The sequence below is a fragment of the Melanotaenia boesemani genome, chromosome 6 (assembly GCF_017639745.1).
Source record: "Melanotaenia boesemani isolate fMelBoe1 chromosome 6, fMelBoe1.pri, whole genome shotgun sequence".
Taxonomy (NCBI): Eukaryota; Metazoa; Chordata; class Actinopteri; order Atheriniformes; family Melanotaeniidae; genus Melanotaenia; species Melanotaenia boesemani.
This window is the reverse complement of record NC_055687.1, coordinates 1,030,647-1,053,136: the sequence shown is the minus strand read 5'-3', so window position 1 is coordinate 1,053,136 and position 22,490 is coordinate 1,030,647. Positions and strand designations below refer to the sequence as shown.

The following is a 22,490-nucleotide window of genomic DNA, read 5'->3' as shown; positions in this document are numbered from 1 at the left end:
CGGGTCAGCGCCGTGAGCTCCTCGGTCTTGTTAGAGAGGGAACGAACGTTTCCCATAATCACGGAGGGTAAATATGGCCTGTACCTCCGTTTCCTCTCCTGGAGCTTTCTTCCTGCTCTGCAGCCTCTTCTTTTTCTCCGTATCTCCGCGGGAATCTCCGGCTTCTCCGCGTAGAGAAGAGCAGTGCCGCTCAGAGCTAACAGCTGGTCCCTGGTGTAAACAATGGAGCCGTGGCTGAAACCAAAGGTGTCCCCCACCGAAGTTTGGAAAAGTGCCAAAAGAAGCAGAAATCCAAATAGAAAATCAATAAAAGTAGGTTTCCCATGTGCAGAATTGCACCTGGTACTGACTACTGTAAAGGAAAAAAGAAAACCACGTCTAAAAACCATAGAAAAAGCTAAAAAAAGGAATAGAGGAGGCAGAGCCGCCGTAGCACGCAGCTGCTCGCACAGCGCCATGTTTTCTGCTCTCTGATGTCAGTGTCCCCCAGATGTACCTGGAAAAAAGAAAGAAATGACATTAACAGGAAAAAGAAAGAAAAGACACAAGAATAAATGAAAAAGAGAGGAAGATGGGACAGGGAGAGAGGATGGATGATGGATGGATGGATTAATGGATGGATGATGGATGGATGGCTGGTTGGATGGAAGGATGGATGGATTGATGGATTGATGGATGGAAGGATGATGGATGGAAGAAGGATGAAAGATGGATGGATGGATGGATGGATGGATGGATGGATGATGGATGGATGGATGGATGGATGGATGGATGGATGGATGGATGGATGGAAGGATGGAAGAATGGATGGATGGATGGATGGATGGATGGATGCATGGATGGATGGATTGATGGAAGGATGGATGGATGATGGATGGATGGATTAATGGATGGATGGTTGGTTGGATGGAAGGATGGATGGCTGGAAGAAGGATGAAAGATGGATGGATGGATGGATGATGGATGGATGGATTAATGGATGGATGGATGAAGGATGAAAGATGGATGGATGGATGGATGGATGATGGATGGATCGATGGATGGATGGATGATGGATGAATGGATGGATGGATGGAAGAAGGATGAAAGATGGATGGATGGATGGATGGATGGAAGAAGGATGGAAGATGGATGGATGGATTGATGGAAGGATGGATGGCTGGATGATGGATGGATGGTTGGTTGGTTGGATGGAAGGATGGATGATGGATGGATGGATGGAAGGATGGAAGATGGATGAAAGATGAAAGATGGATGGATGGATGGATGGATTGATGGAAGGATGGATGATGGATGCAAGATGAAAGATGGATGGATGGATGGATTGATGGAAGGATGGATGATGGATGGATTGATGGATTAATCGATGGATGATGGATGGATGGATGGATGGTTGGTTGGATGGAAGGATGGATGGATGGAAGGATGGATGGCTGGAAGAAGGATGAAAGATGGATGGATGGATGGATTGATGGAAGGATGGATGGATGGAAGGAGGATGAAAGATGGATGGATGGATGATGGATGGACGGATGGATGGATGGAAGGATGGATGGGTGGATGGAAGAAGGATGGATGGGTGGATGGAAGAAGGATGGAAGATGGATGGATGGATGGAAGATGGATGGATGGATTGATGGAAGGATGGATGGATGGATGGATGGATGAAAGAAGGATGGAAGATGGATGGATGGATGGAAGATGGATGGATGGATGGATTGATGGAAGGATGGATGGATGGGTAAAGGAGAGAGAAGGCAGATGGGAGGATATATGAAGGAAGGATAAAATAATGGATGGGGAGTGAAAGAGGGGCAGAAGTGAGAATGAAGGAATGAATGAGGGAGGATGAGGATGGAAGGGTGAGGGGAAAGGAGAGATGCTGGAAGGATGGATGGATAAGGGAGGATGACCGAGGACAGGGAGAGGGAGGGTGGAGTTGAGAGGAGATAAATAGATGGGAGGTGTGGAGAAGGTGTGTCCTTCAGGTGGGGGTGGGGCTGCCTGAACCAGAGAAAGCAGGTGAACTTCGTCAGTTAGTTTCAGTGTGAGATCATGAATGAAGAAGCAGGACTGGTTCCCGAGGTTCGAATCCTTTCCCAGAGTGGTCACATCCTCTCAGAGTCAAACTATCAAGAATATTTCCAGAAAATGAGGCGGAAAAATCTAAACCTGTAATATAAAGATCTCCATCTCTATCTCTGTTTCTATATCTGTCTTCATTTTTGTCTCCGTCCCTGTCTCTATCCGTCTCCATTTCAGTCTCTGTCATCTCGATCTCTTTCTCTGTCTCCATTTCTATCTCTATCTCTGTCTGTTTCTAGCTCTGTTTTTGTATCTGTCTCCGTCTTTGTCTCCATCCCTGTTTCTATCTCTGTCTCCATTTCTGTCTCTGTCTCCATCTCTTTCTCCCTCCCTATCTCCATCTCTATCTCTGTCTCAATTTCTGTCTCATCTCCGTCTCCGTTTCTATCTAAATCTCTATTTCCGTCTCTGTGTTTATCTCTGTGTGCAGCTCTGAAGGTCCACGTGTCGGCAGCGACTCGTGACGTCCTGATGGAGTTTAACTGCTTCCAGCTGGAGCTGAGAGGAGACATCAAAATCAAGGGCAAAGGAATGATGACCACTTATTGGCTGCTGGGAGAGAACAACAGCCAATGAGGAAGCAGATGCAGGGCAGCAGGCAAAGATGAAGGAAAGAAGAGAGCAGACCTCATGAGGAAGGAACTAAAGGTTTAAGGAGACAGGGCAGGAGGATTAGGAAGCTGCAGGTCCGACTGACTCTCCTGTTTGAGCACCTCTTCGTAGCTTCATTCAGCAGAACTTGACCAGCTTCACGGCACTGATACGTTCTCCAGCGGCAACATGAAGAGCATGAGGTTCAGATGTTCTCTCTTCATCCCTCAGCTGAATCACCATGAACATCTGGACCAACCAGCTCCTCTTCATCTTCATCAGGTCCTCTCAAGTAAAAACTTCTCTTCTGTGCTGCTCATCCAGATCAGGACCAGTTCATGGCAGCTCTACCATCAGACTTCTGGTTATGTTCTGACTTTGTTTTGGGTCAGCTGGGCTGAACCACAGCCTGGATTTAGTCTACTGTTGTGTTTTATTTAACACCCATACAGATTACTATTCTTCATGCTTATTCCACCTAAAAATGCTCTGTTTCCGTCTTCTGCTCGTAACTCCTTGAAGTTTTCTCAAAAAAGGCAAACAAAAATACATTGAAACACGGTTCAATCAGGAAAAACATGCTGTGGCTTCTGGTAGTAATTCATCGCAGGCTCGTTAACGAAAATGGCAAAAACAAAGCTAAATTTTTCCCTGAGACACGAATGAAGATTTATGAAATGAGTGTAAACCCAGCTGACTTTTAACCCCTATGAATCAGGCACACTCACGTAGAAACTTCATTCAAAGTTCAAATGAGTCTTGAAAGATAAAACTTTTAAAGGCTGAAACAGTGGCTACGTTTACATGGTGCACTTTTAATCCGTCGACGTCCAATCAGAATAAAAATGCCTCATGTCAGCTGATCCAATCGGCCTTGATTGCATCATTCCGATGGTTTTGTGGTGCATGTTGTCTGCTCTTGAACTACGTTGCATAACACAATGTGTTTCAGTGAAGACTTGAAACATGGCGGCAGCAAAACAAAACAGGACTGTGACGGATACGATGTTTTTGTTTGGAACTGAAAGAGTTAAGGATTAATGAACATTTCAACCATCAAAAGGTTAAAAAAAGAAAACACTTCCCAGCTAGTAGCATGTCAAAGCGTTACAATCATATTAAATCTGTCCATCATATAAATACAACTGATCGGATCATGTTTGCAGCGTAAACATGTCAGCTGGACTCTCCGATCAGACTGATTTTAATCGGATAGAATATATTTGTAATATTTGTCCATTTAAGCAGAGCTATTGATGCTTGTATGAGGGGTGTGTTGAAACCTGAACCTTTGTAACTTTTTCATAATTTCTCTGAGGAAAGAAGACTCCTAATCAGGCTCAAAGGAGACTGTTGTCATAGCGACATTAACTATCAGGCTCAGTTCTGTGTGTCTAACGGAATCACACACACACCCCGTATAGAGTCACATGCAGTGAAACAGCAACATTTAATGAGTAGCATCATTTCTTCAGGAATGTTCCAGGTGGGTATTCCACTAAGCCGGATGGACGGAAAGCCGGGCTTATCTTGAGAAGTCTGGCTCATTTAAGCCAGAGTTCCGTTCCATCAACGTGGCTGAGTAACCATGGTAACTGATGTACCCGAACTAGCCTGCTCTGGGGCAGGCTAACGTTTAGCTTAGCTGTGTCTCAAAGCTCTGATACAGACTCCGTAAAGAAAGCTCCACCTGGTAGAGCTGCTCCACCTCATTCTGGTATAAAACAAGAAACAGCTGTTATTACGTCACTACTTTGTCTGGAATAATCAATAAATCTGTCAGCACCAGTTTAACTAAAGAAACAACTATACACGTACTGAACATGAAATTAAATGAAAAGAACATGGTGTTCATTAAAACTAAACACCTTATTAACCCTCCCCAGGTTCAGGAACCCGACCTCCACTGCCTCTGGCTGGCTAACAGTAAAACTGGGATCAGCTGAGCCCCGTCCATACAGGCCGAGGGTGTTTAAAGAGAGAGAGAGAGAAAGCTGGTCTAAAGAGATGGACGGAGAAAGATATAGATAGAGACAGAGTTCCTTTCTGGTTACCATGGCTTGGCCTTTTATTAATGACCCTGCAGAGGGCGCACGCTTCATTCAAAGCTCATTCAGACCACCAGACCCACGGTTTTCAGGGGGAGGACCACCAGTAGCAGTGGTCTCTGACGTTGTCTTGGTATCTACAGAGCAACATGTTTACAGCTCAACACGTTTAGAACAAACACAACAAAAGATGATGCACATTGATTATTGGGTTATTAATAAACTGAGCAGGGCCAGTACAGACAGAGATAATCAGCTGTTTTATGGAAACAGATTTATAACAAGAGGAACCAGAAAGGAACCAGGACGGTGAATCAGCAGCTGGCAGCAGTGACGTGCATCAGGAGAGGCGTCATGATGAAACAGTACATAAAATAAATATTAATATTTCCACTGATCTGTGTTAAAATGCGTTTTCAGTATGACTCTACACAAAAATCTTTAAATGTGAGGATTTCCCGATCGAGTCCAGGGCAGAAATCTCCACCAGTCAGAGGAGCTGGGCCTCCTCTTACTGGTGATCCAGTACAAACTGGGTTCATGATGCGTTTCTGTTCCTCAGCATATCCAGTGTGAACTTTACAGAAATGTGTGTTATACACCATGACTCTCCACCGTCTGTGTAATGATCTGTCAGATATCTTTTCTCTTAGTTTGGTTTGCACGTCCATATAAGGTTACGAGTTACAGGCTGTGTGCAAACAAACGCGGATGAGAAACAAATGAGGAAAAATAATGACTGATGAATGAAAACAATAACAATAACAACGTGTGATGAAGCCTGACTTTCCTCATTTTAAACTGTTTACTTGATCATAAATAAGCCCATGGTGAGCTTCTCTTAATAATATAAAAACATCTTCATGTACAAACGGATCATTAATTACTCCTGGACGTGGACAGCAGCCTGCAGTTTGGTCCATGAACGCGTCAGGACCAACATCCTAGCGGCGGCGTGGCTGAAGGGAAGCGTGGTACGCTGTGGGATAAAATCTCATTGCATAGCCTACGGCACCTTCTACAGGCTGGAAGCAGACCCTGCTCTGGCTTCGTTTTAAGATGCCGTTCACCTACGGAGCATCTGATGAAGTCCTCAGGGGAGTCTGCTAGGTGTTATTAACTAGGACATAATTATTATAATAAGAAGACATGGTTGTAGTAAATTTTAATGATTAAAGACACATTCAGCAGGTGGATCTGGGAGTCACAGGTGACCTGGACCTGTATGAAGATGTTCTTGTGGTTGAGGGAACGGATCTGTCTGTGTGCAGCCTTTTGTACTGAATTAAATTCGTCTTGATGCTGCATCCCTCTGCAAGACATCTCACTATTTTTTACTTTTCAGAGTCCGTCAAATCTCTCTTCTGACCCATTTTGCCAAAGGAATGGAAGTTGCCTAATAATTAGGCACACCTGATATAGGGTGTTGATGTCATTAGACCACACCCCTTCTCATTACAGAGATGCACATCACCTGATATGTTTAATTGGTAGTAGGCTTTCAAGCCTGTACCGGTTGGAGTAGAACAACATGCATAAAGAGGATGATGTGGTCAAAATACTCATTTGCCTAATAATTCTGCACATAGTGTACAAGACAATTCAAAGTGCTTTACATAAATCATTACAGCAGGGTGCAGAAAGCAAAACAAGTGCATTAAAAAAGAGTAATACAATAAAAAATAAATAAAGATTAAGAGAAATGCAATTAATGAAATAAAATCAAAAGGAATATGTTAAAATAAAAAAGATAAAATGCAAGAAATAAAGTTAAAGCCAATATTAAAATATTATTATATTATTAATATTATTAAGGAGAAGGAGCTTTTCCTAAACCACCAGAGAGTCTGTTTTGTTCATGACTACCCAGCAGCTGTCCTGGCTAAACAAAAAGATTTCAACGAAGTGAAACAAATGCTTCCAAACCCCGAATCCCGCTAAGCTCCGTGTCTCTATCACTCAATCAACGAGGCCACAAAAGACATGAAGGACGGAGGATTCCCTGTCAAGTTTGTCCCACCGCCAGCGACCCCGGTAAAGAAGATAACCGGCCAAGAGTGGTGCCTGGCAGCAGGAGCACGGCTGGAACAGAAGGGCGGCTGGAACGGGAGGATGGCGGGAACGGGAGGATGGCGGGAACGGGAGGAAAGCTGGAACGGGAGGATGGCGGGAACGGGAGGAAAGCTGGAAAGGGAGGATGGCGGGAACGGGAGGAAGGCTGGAAAGGGAGGATGGCTGGAACGGGAGGATGGCTGGAACGGGAGGATGGCGGGAACGGGAGGATGGCGGGAACGGGAGGATGGCGGGAACGGGAGGATGGCGGAACGGGAGGATGGCGGGAACGGGAGGATGGCTGGAACGGGAGGATGGCGGGAACGGGAGGATGGCGGGAACGGGAGGAAAGCTGGAAAGGGAGGATGGCGGGAACGGGAGGATGGCGGAACGGGAGGATGGCGGGAACGGGAGGATGGCGGGAACGGGAGGATGGCGGGAACGGGAGGATGGCTGGAACGGGAGGATGGCTGGAACGGGAGGATGGCGGGAACGGGAGGATGGCTGGAACGGGAGGATGGCGGGAACGGGAGGATGGCGGGAACGGGAGGATGGCTGGAACGGGAGGATGGCGGGAACGGGAGGATGGCGGAACGGGAGGATGGCGGGAACGGGAGGATGGCTGGAACGGGAGGATGGCGGGAACGGGAGGATGGCTGGAACGGGAGGATGGCTGGAACGGGAGGAAAGCTGGAACGGGAGGATGGCGGGAACGCAGCAATGATCACAGATGTCAGGAAGACGCTTCAAGCCTTAAGGAGACAGCCACCTGTATGAAACGCTGGTGAAAAGAAGGCATGTGGAAGTTAACATGTGAGGAAACACATTGACTCCACAAAGGTAGATGTGAACTGCACACAAAAGAAATAGTTTTTTTTTCTTGTATTTTTGTTTTGTGTTGTGTGTTGTTTTGGACTACGAGTCTGTAATAAAGTTTGATGATGAAATACTTGACATGTAAGACCAAGATACTTCCCTATCTCCACATCTGAAGGTCAACTTCATCTTTTCTCTTTCCTTTAAATACGAGTGTATAAGAATCAAGTCAGAGACTCAAAAAAAGCGTAATCTCATACGTTGGACACGGTTTATACTCTGAGAACTGCACTGGCTTGGAGGGTCCTGGTGTGGAGAGGCTCTCCCTCCATCTGGCGAGTTATACGGGCCTTTTGCTCTGAAACCACAGTGAAAAGGACTGAATTGTCACTTCCAGCATTGAAATCTTGCATGAGGTTGTTCTGTACGTTCGACGTTCCTCCTCTTTAAATGTTCGAGCGTTGCAGACGTACTTCGTGGTACACAAGGTCCGCTTTACAAACCTCACATGTATTTCATTTTTTTGTAAGTTTAACGTGAAGTTATTTTAGACTTTTGACGTCCTCTGCTGCCATTTTTTTCCTCTGGCGGACTTTATGTGCAACTCTCAGCAGATATGAAAAGAAGACGATGTCTCACTGTAGTTTTTTTTATTTTTGCTGACAACAGTCGAAGGGTAAATTCATTGTTGACTATTTTTATTGTCGACATCGACTAATCGTTGCAGCGCTACTGTTCATGTTGTAGTTCTATACCAGAGAAATAATAGAGTTTTCAGGCTACTTGTGCTTTTCATACGAGTGTGATGTCACATGCAAATATCCAGGCAATTTCCTTCGTCAGCAGCATACTTATCCCCACAAAACGTGGTCCAAAATGAAAAAACACAGTTTTTTTTTCTTTTTGCAAGAAACACACTTGAATGATAAAGAACATGAACAATAGGAAAAAAGGGGTGTACCAAAATATCTTTCTCATGCTGTAAGCTCAAGCACAAACGGGGGGGCTGCCATCCTGGTTTCAGACAAGATTATATTTGCACAGAAATATAAAGAGGGCAGATTTATCCTGGTAAAGGAAACAATACATGGGACTGAAATCACTTTACCCAACATCTATGCGCCCCTGGGAAGTGACAACTCTTCTTTCAGGAAAATAGTTGATACAAGTCGCACAGAAGGCGTCTTAATATGTGGAGGGGACATGAATTTACATCTAAACCCAAGCCAGACGTGTCAAACCATATATAGGTCTAACAGATACAAGGAGACAGACGCTTCCCGATGCTAAGCAATATACACATTCAAATCCTCTCTGTATATACCAGGATCAGTTACTTCATAACTTTTAGTAAAAACAGATCAAAAGTTAGAACCGCCGACATTGGGTCCATAGATTTTATACGTGATCGTCAAAAAAAAAAAACCTCTTAGAAAACAGACAGGCTAAAATGAAATTTTCATTTTTTCAATCATTTTATAAACAATAGTTTCAGAATGACCAGACCAGAATAAAGCGGTCAGTTCGGGAATAACAGAAAATAATCTCCAGACTGAAAAGTAACCAATCACCAGGCTGTGATGGTTTTCCTACAGAAAAGCTGCAAGAAATGAACTTAAACCAGTGTTCTTAGCCACAAACGACATTAAAACAAGCAGAGATCCCACCTACGTGGAAAGAGGCTGTTTTATCCCTGATACCCAAGGAAGGGAAGGATAAAACTGAGCGTGGTTCATATAGACCCTTATCAATTCTTAACATTGATTACCCTATGTACACGTCTGTTATGGCCAAAAGAAAACATTCTGCCTGACTGAATTCCTGACCAGACGAGGTTCGTTCACGGCGTCTTGAAGACGTTCACGTTATGAACCATAAACAGCAACAGAAAGAAAAAGTGGTGGTATTAAGTCTACATGCAGAAAAAGCTTTACAATCCATGAACTGGCAATACCTCTAAAGTCCTCAATAAGTTTGGTCTCAGGACTTGGTGATAAAAGGCATTAAGGCTATTTACAGCCTTCCCACAGCAAGGATTAAAATGAAAGGTCATTTTTTAAACCCCTCTCGTTAAAACGAGGATGTGCCTGGTAACAGCGGTTTTGTACTATTTATAGAACCTCTAGCACAAAATATTAGGAAAAATAACATAATTCAAGCAAGCTGAACACAAAATAGCATGCTATGCAGATGATGTGTTACTGCACTTAAACAACCCAGAGGCATCCCTGCCAGAGGTGCAGACTTTCCTTAGGATACAAACTAAACGTTAAGACAGAAATGCTCATATAACCCAGACCAGCCTGAAAACTCAAACATGCATACCCTTTGAAATGGGAAAGGGGAGAATTTAAATAACTGGGGATATTTTTGCCCAAAACTTTTTGAGGTTATAACCTTTTGAGCTCTAATATTAAAAAAGACTTGGCAAGATGAAGCCTTACACGATTCCTAAGCTTTAGCTCAAGAACTGAAACAATCAAGACTAATGTCCTTCTAAGATCGAGTATGGATGGAAAAATAATGCCACACTTCATTAGTCCTTCTATGAAAACAGTAACGGCTGGAGGGACGGCGGCTGTCCAAGAGCAAACCGTCCTCGTGTTCTGGAATTCTCCGAATATAAGAAACTACTGGGGAGAAATTTATAAGGCCATGCAGATCATTTTCAAAGTGGTCCACCAACAGATATGGAGTCCTACCGATGGCTAGAGAGGGCAGGACCCCAGATCTACCGTACCAACCAGGACCCTAGGTCTAACACACCAACCAGGACCCCAGGACCCCAGATCTACCATACCAACCAGGACCCTAGGTCTAACACACCAACCAGGACCCCAGGACCCCAGGTCTACCACACCAACCAGGACCCTAGGTCTAACACACCAACCAGGACCCCAGGTCTACCACACCAACCAGGACCCTAGGTCTAACACACCAACCAGGACCCCAGGTCTACCACACCAACCAGGACCCCAGGTCTACCACACCAACCAGGACCCTAGGTCTAACACACCAACCAGGACCCCAGGACCCCAGGTCTACCACACCAACCAGGACCCTAGGTCTAACACACCAACCACGACCCCAGGACCCCAGGTCTACCACACCAACCAGGACCCCAGGTCTACCACACCAACCAGGACCCCAGCTCTACCGCATCAACCAGGACCCCAGGTCAATCGCATCAACCAGGACCCCAGGTCTACCGCATCAACCAGGACCCAAGGTCTACCACACCAACCAGACCCCAGGTCTACTGCATCAGCCAGGGCCCCAGGTCTACAACACCAACCAGACCCCAGGTCTACTGCATCAGCCAGGGCCCCAGGTCTACAACACCAACCAGGACCAGTCAAGAAAGGCTCCCACAAATAAAATGTATTATTATTATTATTATTATCCATCCACTGTCTCTCCACCCGCTGTAGATGGATGCCACCGAAAAGATTCCATCCCTGGCAGAGGTAACAATCTAATGAGGTTGGACAGATGGAACCTGCCCCCAGGTGGACATTTGGACAGAACTGGTTCTGGCTCTGGTTCTGTTCTAGACTCCAGCCGAACAGACGGGTCTGGGGCCCTGTTCAGCCAGAACCATCAGGAGAATGCAGAAAAAAACTTTGAGACAGTATTGTTAAAAAATGTACAACTTTATTTAGAAACTGAGACACAACGGACAAAAAGAGTCCAGAACCTTCCAGAAGTGGGTTTCTTCATTCACCGGATCTCTGCTGCTGGTCTGATCTGACCTCCTAGCTGGTTCCGAGCTAACCTTCCAGCTGGTTCTGAATTAAACCAATAAGTCTCTCAAACAGTAAGAAAAACATTCATGTAGAAAAACACAGAAACACATGTTTGGAGGAGTTCTGGCCCGGGTTCTGGAGGAGTTCTGGGGGTACTGCAGGTCCTCATGTGATAAGCTAAAAGAACATGAACAAACATCAACATTAAGAACAATAAAGCAGAACCAGAACTGGACCTAAGGTTCTGGAAGAGACTCACAGCTTTGACGGTCTTCTTGATGAAGTTCTTCTTGCTGCTCAGGTCATGTTCTGGATACGTATCAAACACCTGAAACAGGAAGTAGACATTTTAGTGGATCCACAGACAGGAAACAGAACCCGAGTGAGGCTCCAGACCGGGGCCTTATTTATAAAACTGAGCGTAACAAAGCAAAGAACAGGCGGCGTCTGCGGCGCACTTCCAGATTTATCAAAGCGTGCACGCGCCCGTCCTCCACCTGTTTCTGTTTATAAACCATAACCAGCTCTAAAGGGGTGCAGGTGAGGGACGCCTTGGTGGCTATAAATGGTCAGGTGGACACCTGTAATACATATTCATCACTTTCATGGTGGCTCAGGAGGGAAAAAGAGGGAAGAAGTGGAATTTTTCAGGGTGTGAGACAGAGATCCTGATGGACCACGTTGGAAAAGGTGGTGGACACGGCGTGGACGTTACTGGTGTCAGAAAGACAGAATAGTGGCAGCAGGTGGAGACGCTGTCATCACAGAGTCAGAAGAGAAGAAACGGCAGAGGAGTCGGATCGTACGGATGGATATCAGTCGGTAAAACATCCGTCTGCCATGCGGAAAGCCACAATTCAATTCCCAGACAGGTGAAAAGCATTGTTAAATGACAGCAATGCTACCGGTGATTTGTTTTCATTTATAAAATAAATATGTACAGATACATCTGGGACTGGTAGCAGTTTATTTAGTGTTAAATAACATTTCTGTCTAGTTGCTGGATGTTCAAGATTCAAGATTCTTTATTTGTCATTATACAAGTGCAGGACACAAGTTCAACGAAATCCAGCCAGGCTGGCAGATTGAGGCAGCAGCCACAGCGCGGCGCACCTGTATTAATACCTTTCAGCTGACGTCACAGACGCGTTCCACTGCGTTCGAATGCTTGCTGCCGCCATATTGAGTACCTGCGCTGAGTACCTGAACCACACAGGTAGTCGGAGATGCCGTCAAAATGCTGTGCAGTTGGGTGTGACAAAAAGAAAGGAGACGGAGATATAGCTTTTTATCGATTACCAAAGGAAGAAGAACGTCGTCAGAGATGGCTTTCAGCGATCAGGAGGGTTAACTGGACGCCGACTGCAAGTAGCCGTCTGTGCAGTGTACATTTCATATCAGGTGAGTTTCAATGCAAGCTAGGAGAGCTAGCTTTAGCTAGCGAGGTCTGATAAACAAACTTTTTAGAGAAGTAAGTGATTAGATTAAATCCGATTAGACCCTTTGTGCAACAAATGCATTTGATTAGCATTTCATATGAAGATCTTTCAACAGAGATAGCAGTTGTTAGCTTAGCTTACATATCGGTCTACAGCAACAAAAGTTAGCTTACACCACAACAAGCTAAGCTGCCAAAGGACGCTCCTCTGCAGTCTGTGCTGTCTTAATAATAACTGACGATCGGTAAAACAGCAGCGGATATTTTAATCGTTTCCCTGTTGTTTTATTTATGGCCACTTCTGTGCACTAGCAGCATTTACAGTTTTCAGTTTCTGTTAACTTCGGGTGGAAGGTCAATGTTGATAGTTTATTGTGTTTAGATCAACTTAAGATATTTCATTCATCTGGTTACTTGGTTGTAGCTGCCTGGAAAACAGGTGGAGTAATATTAACTGAAACCTCTGTCTCATCAGGAGCAGAAAGCCAGAACCCACTAAGTCCAGACCATGTTCCAACAATATTTCCTCATCTAAGTTCTCCCAATAAGCAGAAGAGGATTCATCAAATGACACGAACTCAGGCCCTGAAAAGAAAAACGGACAGGAAAAACAGGACCTGTGAAAGTGTCGTCTGCCCTGTTTGGGTTAGCAGATAAAAACATCCTCTGGTTCTCCCTCCGGTTCACCACAGTAGCTTCCTGAATGAATGAAATCATGATGTTTTTATCTGCTAACCCAAACAGTGCAGACGACACTTCCACAGGTCCTGCTTGCATATGACAAAGCTTCCTAAAGTGTGGAGATGTTATGAATGCAGGAAGGTACAGAACAAATGAGACCTTCTGCTGTTATGCATCAGAAATAGTAAAAAAAAACATTTGAGAATCTTTATTCTTTATTATATTTAGTCCAAGGTTACATTTCCTAATGTTTTCATTCTAATGAAGTGAGGGGAGGAGGGAAGAAGAGAGAGGGAGAGGAGGTCCCTGTCATTCCTCTGCTGCGCATCCCCTTCCCCCTGCTGGTCGCTGCTGTCCTCCTCCTGTCTGTCCTCTCCTCGGTCCTCCTGGTCGCTGTTGTCCTCCTCCTGTCTGTCCTCTCCTCGGTCCTCCTGGTCGCTGTTGTCCTCCTCCTGTCTGTCCTCCTGTCTGTCCTCTCCTGTTTTTCCTGTCCGTTTTTCTTTTCAGGGCCTGAGTTCGTTCAAACCGTGTCATTTGATGAATCCTCTTCTGCTTGTTGGGAGAACTTAGATGAGGAAATATTGTTGGAACATAGTCTGGACTTAGTGGGTTCTGGCTTTCTGCTCCTGATGAGACAGAGGTTTCAGTTAATATTACTCCACCTGTTTTCCAGGCAGCTACAATGAAGTAACCAGATGAATGAAATATCTTAAGTTGATCTAAGCACAATAAACTATCAACATTGACCTTCCACCCGAAGTTAACAGAAACTGAAAACTGTAAATGCTGCTAGTACACAGAAGTGGCCATAAATAAAACAACAGGGAAACGATTAAAATATCCGCTGCTGTTTTACCGATCGTCAGTTATTATTAAGACAGCACAGACTGCAGAGGAGCGTCCTTTGGCAGCTTAGCTTGTTGTGGTGTAAGCTAACTTTTGTTGCTGTAGACCGATATGTAAGCTAAGCTAACAACTGCTATCTCTGTTGAAAGATCTTCATATGAAATGCTAATCAAATGCATTTGTTGCACAAAGGGTCTAATCGGATTTAATCTAATCACTTGCTTCTCTGAAAAGTTTGTTTATCAGACCTCGCTAGCTAAAGCCAGCTCTATTGAAACTCACCTGATATGAAATGTACACTGCACAGAAGGCTACTTGCAGTCGGCGTCCAGTTAACCCTCCTGATCGCTGAAAGCCATCTCTGACGACGTTCTTCTTCCTTTGGTAATCGATAAAAAGCTATATCTCCGTCTCCTTTCTTTTTGTCACACCCAACTGCACAGCATTTTGACGGCATCTCCGACTACCTGTGTGGTTCAGGTACTCAGCGCAGGTACTCAATATGGCGGCGGCAAGCATTCGAACGCAGTGGAACGCGTCTGTGAAGTCAGCTGCAATGTATCAATATGTTCCAGCTGGGTGGGCGGGGCTGCAGCTGGGTGGGCGGGGCAGAGGGACACCATCACCGCTATTAACCAGGTGGACAAGGAGTTGTAGGAAATAAAGACCGTCTGGACAGATTTGAGGACCAACGTTATAATAGTTCTGGATTTTTTATTAGTTTTAGTTTTTATTTCGTTTTGACTTTTTATTTTCAAATTCAGTTAGTTTTAATTAGTTTTTAGAGCAAATTTTCTAGTTTTCATTAGTTTTAGTTTAGTTTTAGTTTTTTGTTTGTTTTTTCTAAATTACAGTATTTGACAGGTGCAAAATTCGAAATATACAGAATAAGCTTTATATAATAAAAACTTAAGATACAATTTTTTAAAACTGTATCTGGAGGAAACATGAACAACACCGACAAATCAAAGACAACAGCCCAGAAGACAGCAGCCGTACGTAAAACAATGTGTGCAATGCTGCTTCTGGGATAGTGTGCTAGGTAAAAATCACCATAACAACATACTAAAGACACGCATCAACATAACATGAATCCATTCCATAGACAGTTCAGTCCTCGGTAGCCAGGAGTCTAAAGGAGATAAATCTGACTCCTCATGAACCTGAACAAGCCAACAACCTGTAGACCAGAGCTTTAACTCATCCAGATGAAACAACATAATTAACTATATAAAGAAGCTGCCATACAGGTGCAGCAGTTAATCACTGCAGCTGATTAACAGAACCTCACATGTTATACTGGACATGAAGCTGTGGAAATTTTACACTCTGAAAGTGAATGAGTCTGCTAGAACACAGAGCCAGAAGCTGGTTAACATACTAATCTATCATCTGGATGCTGATGTGCTTTTCTTTTCTTTTCAGAATTAAAAGTTTTGTCTCCCAGAAAGACCAGTAGAAACTCCTCCATGATCCATCTCCAGTAGGCTGGATTACTGTACTGGTCATTAACAGGACTTCCCAGTAAGACCAGTAAACATCTGCAGCTCATCCAGAACGCTGCTGCTAGAGTTTTAACCAGGACTAAGAGATCTGAACACATCACACCAGTTTTAACATCTTTACACTGGTTTCCAGTTTACACTGGTTTCTAGTTTATACTGGTTTCTAGTTTATACTGGTTTCCAGATTATACTGGTTTCTAGTTTACACTGGTTTCCAGATTATACTGGTTTCTAGTTTATACTGGTTTCCAGTTTATACTGGTTTCTAGTGTATACTGGTTTCCAGATTATACTGGTTTCTAGTGTATACTGGTTTCCAGATTATACTGGTTTCTAGTTTACACTGGTTTCAAGTTTATACTGGTTTCCAGTTTATACTGGTTTCTAGTGTATACTCGTTCCAGATTATACTGGTTTCTAGTTTATACTGGTTTCTAGTTTATACTGGTTTCAAGTTTATATTGGTTTCTAGTTTATACTGGTTTCCAGTTTATACTGGTTCCTAGTTTACACTGGTTTCTAGTTTTTATTGGTTTCCAGTTTACACTGGTTTCAAGATTATACTGGTTTCTAGTTTACACTTGTTTCTAGTTTACACTGGTTTCCAGTTTACACTGGTTTCTAGTTTATATTGGTTTCCAGCTTACACTGGTTTCAAGATTATACTGGTTTCTAGTTTATACTGGTTTCTAGTTTATACTTGTTTCTAGTTTACACTGGTTTCCAGTTTACACTGGTTTCTAGTTTATACTGGTTTCTAGTTAATACTGGTTTCCAGTTTATACTGGTTTCTAGTTTATACTGGTTTCTTGTTTATACTGGTTTCTAGTTTACACTGGTTTCTAGTTTATATTGGTTTCCAGTTTACACTGGCTTCAAGATTATACTGGTTTCTAGTTTATACTGGTTTCTAGTTTACACTGGTTTCCAGATTATACTGGTTTCTAGTTTACACTGGTTTCCAGATTATACTTGTTTCTAGTTTTCACTGGTTTCTAGTTTACACTGGTTTCCAGTTGATAATGGTTCCTAGTTTACACTGGTTTCCAGATCACTGGTTTCAAGTTTATACTGGTTTCCAGTTTATACTTGTTTCCAGTTTATACTGGTTTCCAGTTTACACTGGTTTCCAGATTATACTTGTTTCTAGTTTTCACTGGTTTCCAGATTATACTGGTTTCCAGTTTACACTGGTTTCTAGTTTATACTGGTTTGTTTACACTGGTTTCTAGTTTATACTGGGTTCTAGTTTGTACTGGTTTCCAGTTTACACTGGTTTGTAGTTTATACTGGTTTCTAGTTTATACTGGTTTCCAGTTAACACTGGTTTCTAGTTTATACTGGTTTCTAGTTTATACTGGTTCCTAGTTTACACTGGTTTCTAGTTTATACTGGTTTCTAGTTTATACTGGTTTCTAGTTTACAGTGGTTTCCACTTTACACTGGTTTCTAGTTTACACTGGTTTCTAGTTTATACTGGTTTCCAGATTATACTGGTTTCTAGTTTATACTGGTTTCCAGATTATACTGGTTTCAAGTTTATACTGGTTTCTAGTTTATACTGGTTTCCAGTTTATACTGGTTTCCAGATTATACTGGTTTCTAGTTTATACTGGTTTCTAGTTTATACTGGTTTCAAGTTTATATTGGTTTCTAGTTTATACTGGTTTCCAGTTTATACTGGTTTCTAGTTTACACTGGTTTCCAGTTTACACTGGTTTCAAGATTATACTGGTTTCTAGTTTATACTGGTTTCTAGTTTATACTTGTTTCTAGTTTACACTGGTTTCTAGTTTATACTGGTTTCTAGTTAATACTGGTTTCCAGTTTATACTGGTTTCTAGTTTATACTGGTTTCTTATTTATACTGGTTTCTAGTTTACACTGGTTTCTAGTTTATATTGGTTTCCAGTTTACACTGGTTTCAAGATTACACTGGTTTCTAGTTTATACTGGTTTCTAGTTTACACTGGTTCCTAGTTTACACTGGTTTCCAGTTTATAATGGTTCCTAGTTTATACTGGTTTCCAGTTTACACTGGTTTCCAGATCATACTGGTTTCCACTTTATACTGGTTTCCAGTTTATACTTGTTTCCAGTTTACACTGGTTTCCAGATCATACTTGTTTCTAGTTTACACTGGTTTCCAGATTATACTGGTTTCCAGTTTACACTGGTTTTTAGTTTATACTGGGTTCTAGTTTATACTGGTTTCCAGTTTACACTAGTTTCTAGTTTATACTGGTTTCTAGTTTATACTGGTTTCTAGTTTACACTGGTTTCCAGATTATACTGGTTTCTAGTTTACACTGGTTTCCAGTCTATACTTGTTTCCACTTTACACTGGTTTCCAGATTATACTTGTTTCTAGTTTTCACTGGTTTCTAGTGTATACTGGTTTCCAGTTGATAATGGTTCCTAGTTTACACTGGTTTCCAGATCATACTGGTTTCCAGTTTATACTTGTTTCCAGTTTACACTGGTTTCCAGTTTACACTGGTTTCCAGATTATACTTGTTTCTAGTTTACACTGGTTTCCAGATTATACTGGTTTCCAGTTTATACTGGTTTGTTTATACTGGTTTCTAGTTTATACTGGGTTCTAGTTTATACTGGTTTCCAGTTAACACTGGTTTCTAGTTTATACTGGGTTCTAGTTTATACTGGTTTCCAGTTTACACTGGTTTCTAGTTTACACTGGTTTCTAGTTTATATTGGTTTCCAGTTTACACTGGTTTCCAGATTATACTGGTTTCTAGTTTACACTGGTTTCCAGTTTATACTTGTTTCCAGATTATACTTGTTTCCAGTTTATATTGGTTTCTAGTTTATACTGGTTTCCAGATTATACTGGTTTCTTGTTTACACTGGTTTCTAGTTTACACTGGTTTCCAGTTTATACTGGTTTCTAGTTTACACTGGTTTCCAGTTTATACTTGTTTCCAGTTTACACTGGTTTCCAGATTATACTTGTTTCTAGTTTATATTGGTTTCCAGATTATACTGGTTTCTAGTTTATACTGGTTTCTTGTTTATACTGGTTTCTTGTTTATACTGGTTTCTAGTTCATGCTGGTTTCCAGATTATACTGGTTTCTAGTTTATACTGGTTTCCAGTCAGTCACAGAATAGATTTTAAACCCTTCTGATCGTTGACATCCGAGAACGGTTTAGGACCAGAATACATATGTGACATGTTCAGAGAATATAAACCTAGCAGAGCTCTTAGATCCAAAGACTCTGGTCAACTAGTCCAGACCAGAGTCCAGACCAGAGTCCAGATCAGGGTCCAGACCAGAGGACAGATCAGGGTCCAGACCAGAGTCCAGACCAGAGTCCAGACCAAGGTACAGGCCAGAGTCCAGACCAAGGTACAGGCCAGAGTCCAGGCCAGAGTCCAGACCAAGGTACAGGCCAGAGTCCAGGCCAGAGTCCAGACCAAGGTACAGGCCAGAGTCCAGACCAAGGTACAGGCCAGAGTTCAGACCAGAGTCCAGACCAAGGTACAGGCCAGAGTCCAGACCAGAGTCCAGACCAGAGTCCAGGCCAGAGTCCAGACTAAACATGGAGAAGCAGCATTTAGCTGTTATGCTGCAAACAAGTGGAACAAACTGCCAGTGGAGATTAAACTTTCCCCAAATGTAGACATTTTTAAATCCAGGTTAAAAACATTTCTTTTCTCATGCGTCTATGCAGGAAATCTGCATGGTAACTTTTAACTTATCTTGCTTTAAATCATTTTAATGTAATTTATGATTTTATTGTGATTCTTGCTATGTGTTGCTTCCTTTTACTATTTCTTAATATCTTTAATGCTTTTGTTTTATATAAAGCACTTTGAATGGTCCTGTACATGAAATGTGTTGTAGAAATAAACTGCCTTGTCTTCTCTGCTAGACGTAAATAGCCTGTTGTCCAACATTGTAAACAGAAAACAAATTTAAGCCTCTCAAATTCAGCTTTTCAAGATTTTGTGTGTGACTGTGTGTGTAGGTTTGTTTGATTGCGTGTGTGCGTGTGAGACTGTATGTGTGTGTGTAACTCCCCATGCTGCTCGGCCTGGCTGAAGCTTCTCTTTCCAGGGAGGGGGGCAGAGAGGCTACCTGGTCCAGGTGCTCCTGGTTAACCTTCTCGTGCAGCTTTTCAAATGCATTCGTGTTGTTTCCTTCCACATATTGAAGCACCTGCTTCTTCTACAAGAAACTTTATCTTTGGCATGGTTATAACGAAAGAAATCCCAACTAGTACTCCCCTTGCTTTCTCCTAACTTTCTCCGTAGCGTCACACTAACCAGCGGGGCGTCACGGACCTTCAGGTGTCGTACGACTCAGAAACCTGCCGTAAATCCGGCAGAGCGAAGTAAACAGATTTCATATCAACCCTGAGGGCTTATGTTTGAAATAAATTTACAAAAAATGAAACGAAGGACATTTTTGCTAAAATGTTAGTTTGTTTTGTAAACACACGATACAGTTTCAGTTAGTTTTCGATTTTTTAAAATAACTCATTTTTATTTTTATTTCCGTTAACGAGAATGTTTTTTTAATTTTACTTTTCGCTTTTTCGTTAGTTTTCGTTAATGATAACAACCTTGATGAGGACAACAATAAAAACATTGTGTAAGAATAAATAAAGGAAATCCTACTCTTGTGTGTTTCGTTAGCGTAGCATCACTTCTAGACCTCCAGCCTCCAGTCTGGTCCCGCTCTGCTGGACTGAAGGACCAAAGCTACTTTCCACACTGGCTGCTACATGCTGGCAGCAGACTGGCTCCTTATTTATCTGGATGGTTTTATAACATGAAGTTTTGTTTCACAATGACAGAACATGTTTTAGTGGTTGAGCTTTTTATTAACATCATCTCCCTTTTTCCTGGAAATCCTGGTTTTCCCGAGCATGGCTCTTAGGAGGATTAATATGGAATGTGTCTTTATGTCTACAAACAGCTTTAATATCTAACATGTGGTGTGAAAGGTGAGAGTAAAATCATTTCCTGGTTTTATTCTGGACCGTTGGTGTCACCGTTTCCTGTTTCTCTAGATTTTGTGCGTACGTCTGGGTCGGTGTAGCCGTGGAGGAAGGAACATTTTCCCATCAAGTTTGGTTTTTATAAATAACAAAAGTTGACTATATTTGGCGTACACCGGTTTTTGTTCCAGATTAAGAAATGAGGCCCCTGGTCCGGTCTGGGGGATCAGGAGGAGGCTTCATACCTTCTGGCAGATCTGTTTCATGGTCATCTCCTCCAGGTCGGCCTCCTTCAGGAGACGCTGCACTGTCTCCTTCAGCTGGTCCTCAGTCGGAGGCTTCTTCACCATCTTGATGAGCGGCTCGTCCTCGTCTGAGCTGTCCTCTGCTGCTGGACGGACACAAGGTCTGTAGTTACATCCCGTTAGCTGCAGGTTCCGGCTCCAGCTGGTTCCGATCCAACACGTCGGAGTCCAGCTGGTTCCGATCCAACACGCCAGAGCCGTGAGAACCTGCAGGTTCTGGTTCAGGTGAGCTTACCTGTGTTGGCGTTGTTCCTGCTGCTGCTGCTGTCGGCCATCTTTGTTTTGGCTGCAGGTTTCTTCTTCTTGGGCTGAAAATCGTCAGAAAGTAATCCAGAACATCAGAACCAGACAGAACCTGAACAGAAGCACGCACAACGTACAGGTGTGTGTGTGTTCTACCTTCTCATCAGACACGGACTCATCAGAAACGTCCTGCTTGGTTCTCTTGTTAGGAGGACCCTTCTTCTTCGTTGGTGCCCGCGGTCTCTTCCCTGAAGCTGTAGTCTTCTTCTTCTCCTCCTCTCTGCCTGAGGTGGATCTGGAGGACTGACTCACACATCAGGGAAACAGAAAAACATTCACCATCATCATCTTCATCATCATGTTTAGCGTTTCAACTCTGTGTGGGGTACCCACCTCCTCCTCTTCATCCTCCTCTTCCTCAGACTTGTTAAACTCTTCCTCCCCCTCCTCTTTTTCTGATGGTTTCTCCTCTGTGTCTGATCTGTTTGCCTCTGCTGAAGCTCCTACCTTCTCCTCTTCATCATCATCCTCATCCTCGTCGCTGCTGGAGTCCATGACGATGGCCTTGGACTTACTTCCTGTTTTGGACTTCTTAGGACTGGACGTGGAGGTCTTGGCTTTGGGTTTGCTCTTCTTCTTGCTGCTGGTCTTGGAGTCATCTCCGGACAGCTTCTTCTTGGATTTCCTCTTCTTCTTCACGGGAACTCGCTGCAGAACGACAAACACCAACGAAGGTTTCAGGGCAGGCAGGGAGACTTTACACTCCATGTCAGAGGTGTCAAACACAGGGCCTTGGGGGCCTAAAACCAGCCCCCCCGAGGGTCCACTCTGGTCCAGAAGATGTATTCAGTAAGGAATGGGAAGAAGTTAAAACTTATTTATTCCCACTCTCCTTCCACAAAAATCCACCTTCCAGAATCCCAGTTAGCTCCCACCTTGACAACCAAGACAGCGAACATGTAAAGGACAGGTACAAACAGAAGACATGTCAGCCAGTAGCTGGTGGACCTCAGCGACTCCAAAGTGAAACTAGTTAACTTTACCCATACATGTTAATGCAAACACAATGTCTACACTAAAAATGAAAAGCATTTCTGTGTATTACTTTAATAGAAAAACCTGTAAAAACTATACAATGATCAATTTCATCAATAAAAATGAGCTGTA

The 22,490-nt window shown here is 43.1% G+C and overlaps 2 protein-coding genes across 7 annotated transcripts in view; one reads left to right on the top strand and one right to left on the bottom strand.

Annotated features, from left to right (window-relative positions):
- The window catches only part of LOC121641529 (atrial natriuretic peptide receptor 1-like), a 117,710-nt gene extending 114,171 nt beyond the window's left edge, over positions 1-3,539 (top strand). For all 4 annotated transcript variants that reach the window (XM_041987718.1, XM_041987716.1, XM_041987717.1 and 1 more), the window contains one exon: positions 2,516-3,539. In XM_041987718.1, the coding sequence (XP_041843652.1) occupies positions 2,516-2,661 (146 nt within the window). In that variant the 3' untranslated portion in view covers positions 2,662-3,539. The remainder of the gene's footprint in view (positions 1-2,515) is intronic.
- Positions 3,540-11,229: 7,690 nt separating this feature from the next.
- The window catches only part of dek (DEK proto-oncogene), a 28,772-nt gene continuing 17,511 nt past the window's right edge, over positions 11,230-22,490 (bottom strand). For 2 of the 3 annotated variants that reach the window (XM_041987757.1, XM_041987758.1), the window contains exons 7-12: positions 21,717-22,031; positions 21,480-21,626; positions 21,316-21,388; positions 21,021-21,166; positions 11,598-11,666; positions 11,230-11,515 (exon numbers count right to left, since the gene is read on the bottom strand). In XM_041987757.1, coding sequence (XP_041843691.1) covers positions 11,504-11,515; positions 11,598-11,666; positions 21,021-21,166; positions 21,316-21,388; positions 21,480-21,626; positions 21,717-22,031 — 762 coding nt within the window. In that variant the 3' untranslated portion in view covers positions 11,230-11,503. The remainder of the gene's footprint in view (positions 11,516-11,597; positions 11,667-21,020; positions 21,167-21,315; positions 21,389-21,479; positions 21,627-21,716; positions 22,032-22,490) is intronic. The other variant, XM_041987759.1, reaches the window with a different exon arrangement.